The sequence below is a fragment of the Lithobates pipiens genome, unplaced genomic scaffold, assembly GCF_037356315.1.
Source record: "Lithobates pipiens isolate NorthernLeopardFrog02 unplaced genomic scaffold, aLitPip1_a1.2 Scaffold_19, whole genome shotgun sequence".
NCBI classification, from domain to species: Eukaryota; Metazoa; Chordata; class Amphibia; order Anura; family Ranidae; genus Lithobates; species Lithobates pipiens.
The window spans coordinates 553,285,674-553,298,622 of record NW_027507764.1 but is presented as its reverse complement, the minus strand read 5'-3'; the positions used below and the strand labels follow the sequence as shown (position 1 = coordinate 553,298,622).

At 42.2% G+C, this 12,949-nt stretch overlaps 1 protein-coding gene across 3 annotated transcripts in view; it reads left to right on the top strand.

Annotated features, from left to right (window-relative positions):
- The window catches only part of ZHX1 (zinc fingers and homeoboxes 1), a 61,503-nt gene extending 49,817 nt beyond the window's left edge, over positions 1–11,686 (top strand). For all 3 annotated transcript variants that reach the window (XM_077493287.1, XM_077493288.1, XM_077493289.1), the window contains one exon: positions 1,034–11,686. In XM_077493287.1, coding sequence (XP_077349413.1) covers positions 1,034–1,045 — 12 coding nt within the window. In that variant the 3' untranslated portion in view covers positions 1,046–11,686. The remainder of the gene's footprint in view (positions 1–1,033) is intronic.
- The last annotated feature ends 1,263 nt before the right edge of the window (positions 11,687–12,949 follow it).

Sequence of the window (12,949 nt, the reverse complement as noted above, 5' to 3'; positions counted from 1 at the left end):
GAGTTCTGTGTTTACAATCACACAGAACTCTGTGTACTGCAAACGGTGATCTGGCTGTTTATTCTCCCTGAAAAGCAGGGGGAAAAAACATCCAGATCAGAAAGTAAAAACAGCGCACATCACACATTGTTAGGCACACAGTTACCCCTTGTTTGCTCCTAGATGTTAACCCCCTTCCCAGCCAGTGTCATTAGTACAGTGTCGGTGGACAGTATTATCACTGCATTTGTATCATTAGCCATGTCCGTGTCAGTTAGTGACCCTCCCAGATGGTGTTTGTTAACGCCAGATTTCCCACCCACCCTATCACAGTCCCACTATAATTTACCAATCACCGCCTTTAGCAGTATAGCGTCTATAGCTGCATAAATGCCATATTGTTGTTTTGTTTTATGTTTTATTTTCAACATTTTCAGTCTCTTTTCGTTTATATAGTAAAAGATAAAAAAAAAAAAAAACAAAAAAAAAACCCGGTGGTGATCAAATACCACCAAAAAAAAAGCTCTAGTTGTATGAAAAAAATGATACACGTTTGATTTGGGTACATTGTTGCATGACTGCACAATTACCAGTTAAAATAGAGCAGTGCTGAATAGCAAACAATAGGCTGGTCATGAAGGGGGTAAACTTCTGGAGGCCAAGTGGGTTAAATTACACCCGGCTTCCAACTAAACAAGTTTCACTGTATGGCGAAGCTACAGAGTCATATACACACTCTTCGCTCCTCTGTTCAAGTGCAGGGAAATAAAGGAAAGCCCCATAAAGTTAATGGAGTTTATGTTGATTTTCCATGTGACTTCGCTGATTGTCCATGTCACATGCTTCTCTATGCTTTTTGAAGTATCCAGCATTTCCCCCAGCTCTCTGCATTGAACAAGGGAGCAAATATGCTGCTGGGAATGGGGGGGACTGAAGGAAATCTGTTGCTTTCATACCTGATCTGACTTTGTTTTAAATTGAATAATTAGCCAATCAAAATGCCTTACTTTTACTTTCTTTTTTTTTCTTTCTTTTTTTTTTTTTATTTAAATAGGCTGTAGAATAGAAAAGAAGAAAAGATATGGACACCCAGTTTTGCTGTGAAAGTCCTGGGAATCCTCTCTTCTGAACGCTCCGGAGTACAGTAACAGAAGACGCACGATGGTCTCTGCAGGGAAGGAGCAGCAAATTCGCATGCTGTGCCAAAGTAGCCACACTGCAGACAGGACTATGCTGTAAATACAACCTAAGCGATGTGGGCAGCACACAACTTGTACAATTCAGATTTTAATACATTTTTACTGACGTAATTATTCATTTCTTTTTTTCTTTTTTTTTTTCTTTCTCCACCTCTTCTTTTTTTTTTTTGGTGTATTCTTAGACCTTATTTTGTGTGAGGCAGGGAGGTCTATAATAACAAACAACGGTGACCACTAGTTCTATTTTTTCCTTTTTTTTTTTTTTTGTTTGTTTGATATGCCTATCATAACTCTGTTTTAGGAATATAAATCTAGATTTTGCTGCCCGTGTCATTTTGACATGTAAGAAGCTTTTTAGCTTGGAGCGACCAAACATTTTTTGCCTGTTAAGAAATGAGCTATGCCACATGGAATGGCATCCATTGACTTGCTCAGTATTTATGTGCAGCTTTACATAAACATGTTGCATTTTATATTTTAAATGTTATACTGTACATCCTTAATGACCCCCCCACCACTACTACCAGCCCCCGCCTATGGGCTCGTTCACCGTAGAGCTAGACTAGTTGCATTTTTCTGCACTCTCAGAGTTAAACTCCAAATTGTTAAAGTGATTCAAAATCAAGAAAAAAATGACAAAAATGTCAGGTGACGTTAACCGAACATGGCAGACATAGCAAGGGTGCTCAACCTGTGGCCCCCTAGCTGTTGCAAAACTGCAAGTCCCATGTTGCCTCAGCCTGTGGGAGTCATGCTTGTAACTGTCAGCCTTGCAATGCCTCCTGGGAGTTGTAGTTCCACAATAGCTGAAGGGCCAAAGGCTAAGCACCCATGCATTATAAAAAGAGAAAAATACATTTTTTTGCTCCTATATATTTGCATTTTTAAAGCGATGCTGTTTGTCACCTAAAAAGGAAAAAAAAATCTAAATGGCAGTTCCATGCAATAGAAAAGCTCTTCTCCTTGTCTCCCTGGTGGCCCTTGTCTTCTACCTCCTGCGTCCTCTTCATTCTCCTCATTCCAGCACTGCAGTCTCAGATTAACGCTTTATTATTCAACACTTTTTGGACTGTGTGATGTCTGTGTCTTCTTCCAACCCCTGTACCATTACAGATCATGGCAATGTTGTATAGGTCCAAGGATGGAACAACAGTACATGGCTTGGGACACTGATATCCAAGCTTTTCAGAGGTAGCTCTTCCATTGTCAGAACTGCACTAACCCCCTCCCCAGCTGCTTATCTAATGCATGTGCACTAACTCTCTATAGACCTGAATAGGCCGTGTAATCAGATCCTCTGCCTATGGCTCTTTTCAAGTCCATGTTCACATACAAAATTGGTAACACTCATCTGCTAAGCACCTCTGAGGCTAAAGCTGGACATGGATGATTTGTTTGTTTTTTTTGGTCGGCTGTCAGCTACTTCGCTGTCAGAACACACTAATCAGCACTGCAACTGCTGATCGAGTGAAAGTTTTAAAATATTCCCGTTTCACAGAAGTCTGTTGTTGGATCAACTTCTGTTGAGTGGGAACGACCACTGATGGATGCAAATCCAGCCAGTTCAGAAGGGACCACCTCAATTTAGATTCATCTATGACCAGCTTAAGTCATCAAGGACGCCGCTCTCCCGATCCGCATGAGATAAGATGTCAAGGTGCCTCAGCCAGCACTACTCTACAAAGCACACCCTGCTGATGCGTTTCGTCCTGGCCACCAGGTCTTAGTTATAGAGCGCCTTTTCCTGCTTGCTTGGGGCTATGCTTCAATTTCCTTCTATGGCCAGCTTAACTCTGGTCTTTTAACACCTTGTGACATAGCCTGATCCACTGGCCTAAGAAGTTCCTGCAAAGTATAAAGCCCAATGTTATACAAATGTGTTTTTGTGCAGAGATCAATGCATTTAGAGAGAAATCTAATGTGAACGAGCCCTAAAATGTTCAGATTTACAATTTTTTTTTTTTTTTGAGAAAACTCGCATTTTGTATATTTTATTGCCTGCTGGGTTGCCAAGTGTAATTGTTTGCAGAAAAGCAAAATTTCTGTTGTGATTTTTCTTATATGGCTCTGCAAATTGGCATTACTGAATGGAAGTTTGCAGCGGCCAGTTTTACTTGTACCTTTGTTCAATTTTGTGCTCTTAGTTTTGGAATTGTAATGTTCAGTATCCAGAGTTTTTTTGCACAACTTCTAAACTCCGTACTAAATATATTTTTGTTTCCCTCATCTTGGTTACAAAATAGCCGTATGTGAACCTGTAACATAGATGTTTTGTCTTATTTACTACACTACTAGTTCAGTTTACTCAAACTTTCAGAGACCCCCATTCTACAAGGATGACGCTGTGAAAGATTTTGGTACACCTAAGCCTAAATTACCTAAAGGGATCCTGGCGTATTTCTAAAGAGAAATGTTAGTAGCTTACATTAGGAGACACAGCAGCCAGTGTCTCCTACCTCCTCTCCTTACTGGCACTGCTGTCTCTGTAAGTTCCTTCAGAATTCTATACTTCCAGAAGTGTCCGCTACCTGTGGATCCTTCCTCCAACACCCCTATTTCACTACAGTATTTAGTAGTGTCCGATGGGATGGAGAATGGAGCCATGGTACAAAGGGGAGGACACAGGCATCCAACACTCTTGAAAATGTTGAATGCCTGTGGCTCCTTCCTCACACCCCTATGTCACTACAGTATTTAGTAGTGGCCGATGGGATGGAGGCTGGAACCATGGTACAAAGGGGAGGACATGGGCACCTAACACTCTTGGAAGTGTTGAATGGCACAGAGGCCTTTGTAGAGGCTGTGGTTCTGGAGTCAAGGCCAAGGTAGGATACACGGGCTGCTGGAGTATACTGTATAGATCAGTGTTTCTCAACTCCAGTCCTCAAGGCTGAAAACATGACCTGTTGGGGCATTTTGAGGACTGGAGTTGATAAACACTGGAATTGATGACAGTCCTCCTATCTTGCAGGGTATTGGTGTTTTTAAATCTTACCTTACAAAGTCTCTGATAAGGCTCTTGCAGTTCAATGTAATAAATACTATCCATAGAACATTACCAACATGCTGAAGTCAGTCCATCAATCTTACCTTGATGTGCGTCTGGGTAGGACTGCAGCCTCTTCTGCCATGACTATTCACTATGCAAACTGTATATGGTGAAAGGTACAGTAGGATAACAGGCGGTAGGGTTTGAAGCAGTGAGAACACACTGACCTGTATTTAATAGCTAGCATGCATTTGTCAGAATCGGGGCAATGTAAGAAAATAGTAGCAGGACTTTGTTGGTGGGTCTGCCAGGTGCAATGGATGCTAAGTAAGTGAGTTGAATTTAAATGCCATTAACCCTCCTCTATGAGAGCCTATAAATACTCTATAAGAAGAAACAGCTCCTGATGGTAGCTGCCTTTCTATAATTCCTCCATGATGTTAAAGCCCAACGCCACCTTTTAATATCACTTAAAAAAGTTTGTTTGAGCCAAGATGGCCCAAATGAACTATTTACTGAACAAACTTGCTTGCTTGGCATGCTGTATGAAAGAGGATATAAACTTCCTCTGCTTACATTTCCGTATAGGTAGTGAAAATACCTCCTAAACGTGTACCGGTTAGAAGATATTTACATTACATGCAGCCAGTGACATCACTGGAGAAATGCGCTCTGAGGCTGCGTACACACGGGCGGATTGTCTGTCCAACTTAGTCCGCTGAACCGTGTTTCAGCGGACAATCCGCTCGTGTGTGGGCTTCAGCGGACAATCTGACGAACAAAGTCTTAAGGAATTTCCGTAAGACAGTCCGTTCAAACTTGGTTTTGTCCGTCCAAACTTGGTTTCAGCGGACAGTCCGCTCGTGTGTAGGCAAGTTGGACGGACTAAGTATGGCGCATGCTCAGAAAGGATTTACACGGCCGAAGGTTGCATTGCAGTGTATAGGACGTAGTTTTTCTAGTCCCGTCGTACGTGCTGTACACGTCATCACGCACGCTTTCAGCGGACTGTCTGCTCATCGTGTGTGGTCAAGTCCGTTCATACAAATTTTGAACGGACTGTCTGTCGGATTGTCTGACGAACTTAGTTGGGCAGACAATCCGCCCGTGTGTACGCGGCCTGAAGGAACAGCCATGGGTGCCTGCCTTTCCTTCTGAGCTCTGTGCCGTGAACTAGAAGAAACTCCAGGGAAAATGTCAGCGGTGTGCGATACATACTAGCTCATTATGCCTTTTGTCTTACGGATATTTTTTTTTGGCAGAGTTTGCAACCTCTAAATGTATGTAGACTCCGCTACATGCATTGTACAGTGCTGTATTCCGGCAGTGAGATGGGAACTTCCTGTCCTCTTCTAGTGCGCACCTGTTAATGCAGTAAATAGTTTGGGGGAATTACTTACTTAAGTGATATTAAACATGGAGATAAGCTTTAGGCTCGGTTCACACTGCAGCGATGCAGGAACCCTGCAAATCCACTGCGGGTTCCCACATCGAATCTCTCCCGGCGCCAGTTTACACTTCCCTGTGCCAACTGCCGGGACTGTCAATTAAACGTTAATGACACCCCCAAAGCAGGGCGATCTGCAAATTTCGGAGTGGAATCAGATCTGATTCTGCTGCGGCCCAAAAAACAGGGTCCTGTGCGAGTTTGGACCGAATGCGATGCAAATTCAGCCATACTATCTGTATGGCTGAATTCGCATAGCACAGAGATCCCATGTGATTTGCATTGCAGTGCTGTGTGAATCACATCCGATGTTGGACATCGCTGCAGTGTGAACCGTCACTTGGAGTGGATTTACAGCAGATGCAGTGGGACTGAGTTGTGCGGCTGTTCAAACGCAGTTCCGCCACTAAGACAAATCAAATTGCCTTTTCTCGTATGTACCTGGTTTACACACAGCTGCGTTACGGTGATGAGCAGGCATGGGGCGTTGAAAAAAGTACTGCATACAGTACTTTTTTGTTTAGTGCAGCGCGGTGCAAGGCAATTCACTGCGTCACACCGCACAGCCGGCAATTCAACTTTATCAGATGTCTGTGTGACATCTCAAAAGCTCATTATAAAAAATGTAAAAAAAGGAAACAATGCGATCCACTGAACTCAGCACATCATCACTGCGCTGATCTCCGTCGCATTTCACTGCACACAAACTGAAACTATGAAGCCGCTGGTGTGAACCAGATATGTCGGGGTATGGAGTAGAAGACAGTCTTCCTATGTGAGAAGCATTTGGACAGGAAAAAAAAAATCATATGGGCACTTTTATTTTTTTTAATAAGACAGAACAACAGGTGTCTTCAGCATGACGTCTTTTCCTCTCTCCTCATCTAATTGGTAACGCAAGTATTACATGTAACCATTAGCGTGTAGGGAAGCCCCAGTGAGATTGGGTCCCCGTGCCTGACTGTTCTGATATCCATGTTTTCTATTGGAGTGTACACACTGCCTAAGCGTTGCCAGAACTTATATCAGATTTGCTTTGCAGTGGTTGGGCAAGGATTTAGTTGACCACAGAAATGAATAAGATGGCGCAAAATTCTGCAAGCTGTAGGCCCCGGAATCTAGATGGGTTAGATGACATGGAACCCAAACCAAGATAAATGAAATGACCTTAGCTTCTGTGTTTCCTGGACAGCCCTGGCACACGGTCCAGCTTGGGGTTGTTCCTTAATTACAGTTACACAAAATTAATTTGGTCTACTGGCTCCTTTGTTCAGATCCCTCACCCCTGATGTAGATTCATGGCACACAATGGAGGACTGTTGCTAATGGACAATACTTGCACAACATGATTTTAGAGTTAAATACCGACTGCCTATCAGAATATTGGGGATTGTGGCTTTTAAAATGTTAAGTGGCTGGTGAATAAAGAATATTTCATTAGGGAACCCTATAAGTTCAGATGAATGTCAGGGGACAGTTTTCTTTTTAGATAAGAGCAAAGTCGGGGGGGGGGGGGGCAGTTTTGATAAGGGTGAAGTCGGGGGGGGGGGGGGGTTGTTTTTTTAGTAAGGGTGAGGTCAGGGGGTTTACACAAATTTTGATGAAGGCTTTGTATGGTGTTTACAGTGACAACACCAGGTGTGTCTGTGCTGAGAAACTGTTCACAACAGCTTTAGGACCGTTTGTTGCTATGCTAACCTGACAGAATGGCAGACCCTGTGTGTTAGCCAGCCTTCACGTCTATGCATTTTTAGTGCTTTTTTTTCATTTTGCAAATTTGCACTACAGTCTATTTAACATGGTTTCCTATGGAACACGTTCTGTAGTGCAAAAAGCACTAAAAATGCATAGGTGTTAATCCAGCCTTAGGGCTTGTTCACCGTTGAGATGCGTTTTTTACAGCGCGCCCCCTTTAGCTGCTGGGGCAGCAGCCGGCAGTGTACTGATGCAGCAGAAGTTATACCCCCCCCCCGGTTACTGCAAGCACCCCAGTGCAGGGTCCAAGGGGTAAAGCAGGCTGTGAGGAGGCAACACATCTCCTTCTCATTGCCTGGTAAATGGTCTCTGGAGAGCGATCCGTGAATGTGGATTGCTCTGCAGAGACCACAGCAAGCGTGAATGAGACCTTACCATGCTACAATTTTTGTGTGTCAGTGAAGACGCTAAACAAAATGGACCCACCAGCCTTCATCGTAATGCATTGTACACACGATCGGAATTTTGGTCAGAAAAAACTGATGGTTTTCCCGATGGCATTCCGATGGGATTTCGCTCAAGCTGTCTTGCATACACACGGTCACACCAAATTCAGACTATCAAGAGCGCAGTGACGTACAACACGTACGACGGGACTAGAAAAAGGAAGTTCAATAGTCAGTAGCCAATAGCTTCCATCTCGTAGTTGAATCTGAGCATGCGTGAGTTTTTGCGTGTCGGAATTGCATACACACTATCGGAATTTCCGATAGAAAGCTTTTCCATCGGGAAAATTTAGAACATTCTCTCAAATTTTTGCTAGCGGGAATTAGGCCACCTAAATTCCGATGGAGCATACACATGGTCGCATTTTCCGTTTGAAAAGCTCTCATCGCTCTTTTGCTGGCTGAAATTCCGATCGTGTGTACGCGGCATTACTGAGTTTTAACAACTCTTGATTATTAAAGTGGAGCAAAGGTGATATGTAGACTTTATCACCCATCATAACAAATCAAAATTCCTTTCACATATGATTACAGTACCTAAAATCGAACGGTTCGGTCTTTAACTGTAGTTTCCAGGGGTTACTGAACTTTGCATATTGCTCTGTATAGAAATTAGATATCACTAATTCAATTTTCTGTCTCACCAGCGAGTTGACCTATCTAGCACTGCACCAGTGAATCTCCATCAAGCAGCCCACCATGAAGGGTTGAGGAAAGGGCACTGAAGGATTCTCCAGGTCCACCATCACCACCATGGTACACAGACCTATAGAAGGGGATCAGCACATTCAGATTTACATGATCCCTTTTAAGCTGGCCATACATTATACAGTTTTCTTCTTCAATTTCCTTTTAAATTTACCTTCAACTATGTAGGGTCTGCCTGATTGCATACAAATTGAAAGTGTTTAAGTTTGACCTCCTATTATACGGTTTTGGTAAATAAAGGAGAATTGTACAATGTACGGCCAGCCTTACATTAGCTGGTCAATCAGTGGTTCATGAATATATTCTCCTGTCTTTGCCTTAAGTGATGAATCCAAATGTGTTCTTTCTGAAGCTTTATAGATTGCTGCATGCTATGATTATTTCACAATGGATGTTTTATATAGGAAGTGCCTGTGCAGTCTACAGGAGCCTCTGATGGCAGCTATCACTTTTATTTCTCTGCAGATTCTAAAGTGACAGCTGACATCAGCTGGCCGTCCAAAACTGGCCAACGCATTTTTTAAATTTTTTTATTATTTTGCATTTTTTTGTTATTGTTAACGTGCAATGTCATTCCAAAAAATGTTTTTGTTTTGAATAGATTTGGGAAGCGTACAAACCACTGTCGGCTTTTTACTGCGATCACAGCTTCAAATCTGCAGCAGGCAAAGTAAAAATAGAAAGTTTTCAATTAGCTTGCTAACCCCCCCCTCGACTCTACTTAAAACAAAGCAGTTTTTATTTCCCTCTGTTTCTGTTAGTTCCCCTTACTTCCTGTCTGGAAGTAAGTGTTGTCCATGGTGATGGTATACAAAGGGATATTACAATGTCTGCACTTTCTAAATCAAATAAAGAGAAATAGATTTATATGGACTGATTGTAAAAATTGAGCAGAGGTGAAATAGTTTGCCCATGTGAAATGAGATGGTTGGCCCTCTCTCCCAGAAGTGATCCTCCTCTTCTGGGGTCCCCCGCTGGTGATCTTGGCCCCTCCTATTCTCTCTGTGCCCCCATAGCAAGCTGCATGCTATAGAGGCATACAGTGCATGCTTGTTCCCAAGCAGTGTGTGTCCATAGACAAACACAAGTGGGGCTTAGCCCCATTCCTGCTTCCTCCTCACTGAATTTGATTGACAGCAGCAGGAGCCAATGGCTCCTGAGCTCCATGTAAAGAGAGAGAGAGGGGAGAGGAGATGTAGCCATGCACAGTGCTGGAGCTCTTCTCTCTTTTACCCTTTACACAGGGAAGGGGGAGGACAGAAATTTATAAAACAATTTTTTTTTATTTACTTTAAGGCCTGGTTCACGCCTATGCATTTTTTAGTGCGTTTTCAGTTTTGCAGAAACACACTACAGTCCATTTAAAATAGTTTCCCATGGATGTAGTTCACATCTGTGTATTTTATGGAAAGGGCCAGGGACTTTTTTTCTGATTTTTAGACTTCAATGGATCAAAAGCGTGTATTGAAAAATGTAAAATGCACCTGCAATATGCAATCTGTAACCTGCACAAGTGTGAATCAGGCCTAAGACCCCTTTCACACTGAGGCAGTTTTCAGGCGTTTTAGGCTGGATTCACATCTATGCATTTTTGGTGCTTTTTGCATGTTGCAGATTTGCACTACAGTCGATTTAACATTGTTTCCAATGGAACTCGTTCAGTAGTGCAAATCTGCAAAATGCAAAAAGCATTAAAAATTCATAGGTTTGAATCCAGCCTTAGTACTTGACATGGCCTCTAAAAAGCGCCTGAAAACTGCCTCCCATTCTGTGCAGTATGTGCGTTCACACTGGGGCGGTGCGCTTGTGGGATGTTAGGAGCACCGTATTTAGCGATTCCAAAACACCCCTGCCCATTACACTGAATGGTTAGCGATTCCAAAGCGCCTTAAAGGCAGTTTGAAAGCACCGCAAAACTGGACATTTTACTTTTTTTTTCTTAAGACAAAAACCGCCCCACTAGTGGCAGAAATGCGCCGCTAAAACACCACTAACGCGCCGCAAAAATGAGCGTTGCTTTAGCACTAATCGCACGGTGTTGCAGTTTGAAAGTCCTCTTAATGCATGGAATGCTTTAAGGTAAAAAAAATATTTTGCTTTTAAATCATTTTAAGTATGCATTTGTCATCACCATAACTTTCCCACCCTGCCTCTGACCTTGACCAATCCGATAACACTTTGCATTCACTGAGAGAATGCAAAGTTTTCTCGAAATGGCGTCTGGACCGAGCAACGAACAAACAACCTCCTGTGTTCACTAATCGGCAGAGCAGCCACTTGCCACTGGACTCAGACACTAGCAGAGTTCACAGTAGTAGTGGTGTCTAGTACAATGATTTATAGCTTCATCGGGAATCAACCAAATATGACACATGCATACTTACATTGGACCAAGGTGGATCATGCAAAAATATCCATAAATAGTTTCCGCGCCGAGTGAGTGAGCGCGCGAACGATCTCCTGTGTTTTAGCAGAGCAGCCACTTGCCAGTGGACTCGGACACTAGCAGGATTCACTATAGTAGTGGTGTTTAGTATAATGATTTACAGCTTCAAAGGGGATCAACCAGGTATGACACATGCATACTTACATTGGTCCATGGTGGACCACACAAAAATATATATATGCCTGGATCCATCAATAGCTTTAATGCCATCTTAGTGTTGTCAGGAATCTCTTGCCATTTCTACATAGAGACCACAGAGTGCTGGTGGAATGTACGGTGCATGAACTCCGGTGGGGAACAGGAGGCTGGTGGATTGCAGAGCCTTGCCAGGGTCACTAACAGCAACAGTAAGGGTCATACAGTTGTCCAGTCCAAGCCTTGCCTTATTTTAACCTGAAGTTGACATTAAAAAAATAAAAATAATTTGATATAAATTTATTTGTAATGCTACAGCTACGGTACATGTCCCACATTTCTCTTTTAATGTTCAGTGCATTATCAAGGTGACAGGTTGGGGGTTCCACATGAAAGAAAAAAAGGAGGGAATACATTTTCGGTATTCGGTAACAGAATAAAAAATGCAATTATGCAAAATGTGTTTGTTTGGAAGATTATATAGTGATGTTTTGTTTTGCTTTCTTCATAATTGCAAAGCCATTTCACTGTTTTTGTCACACTTTTCTTCAGAGAAGAATTAAATGAATATACTTTGTTTAACCTCTTCTGTCCTGGTGCCATTTATTTGCCTGACTCCTTTAACTGTATATATTTTTGTCTGAAGGAATGACTATAGACTAATGGAAAAGGATGATGAGCTGTCAGCCATGAGACACAATCAGTTGATCCTACATAATATTAAAGCAGGGGTCTCTAAACTTTCTAAAGAAAGGGCCAATTTACTGTCCTTCAGACTTTAGGAGGGCCGGACGTCAGTGGGAAAAAATAATGCCCTATTGTTTGTTTCACCGAGAGTAATTGCGCCCCATTATTAGTTTAAGTGGGAGGAATTGTGCCCTATCCTTGGTGTCATTGGGGGGAATTGTGCCCCATCATTGGTGGCATTGGTAGGAATTGTGCCCCATTGTTGGTGGCACTGGGAGGAATTGTGCCTCATTGTTGGTTTTCATTGAATGAAATAGCACCCCAAGGGCCAAATGAAACCAAGCAAAGGGCCAAAGTTTGGAGACCACTGTATTAAAGTGTCACTTTCATGTTATGTGAACAACCATGAGTGGGAAGCCTTATGCAAAGCAGACCGTTCCTGCGGCTGTGTTCTTGTAATTGGACATGCAGTGATTACTTTACATGCGTCGTTGATCTACCCTGGACACGCGGGGAGATTTAGCCCAGCTTCACACTGCCTACGATCCACGTAAATTTTAAGCCAGACCACAGTGCAACTTCAGCACGACTTGCATGTGACTTCTTTAACCACATATAGGGCATTTTCACCCCTTTCCTGCCCAGGTAAATTTTCAGTTTCCAGCGCTGTCGCACTTTGAATGACAATGGCACGGTCTTGTAACACTGCACCCAAATTATTTTTTTTTTTTTTCATTTTTATAATTTTTTCCCCACAAATAGAGCTTTCTTTTGGTGGTATTTGATTACCTCTGCAGTTTTTATTTATTGCGCTATAAACAAAAGAAGAGTGGCAAGTTTGAAAAAAAACCACAATATTTTTTACGTTTTGCTATAATAAATATCCCAATTTAAAAAAAAAATAAAACAAATTGTTTCCTCAGTTTAGGCCGATATGTATTCTTCTAGATATTTTTGGTAAAAAAAAAAATTGCAATAAGCGTATATTGATTGGTTTCTGCAAAAGTTATAGCGTCTACAAACTATGGGATAGATTTATGGCATTTTTATTTTATTTTTTTACTAGTAATGGCGGCGATCAGCGAGTTTTATTATGACTGTGACATTGCAGCAGACATATCGGACACTTTTGACGTTATTTTGGGACCATTCACATTT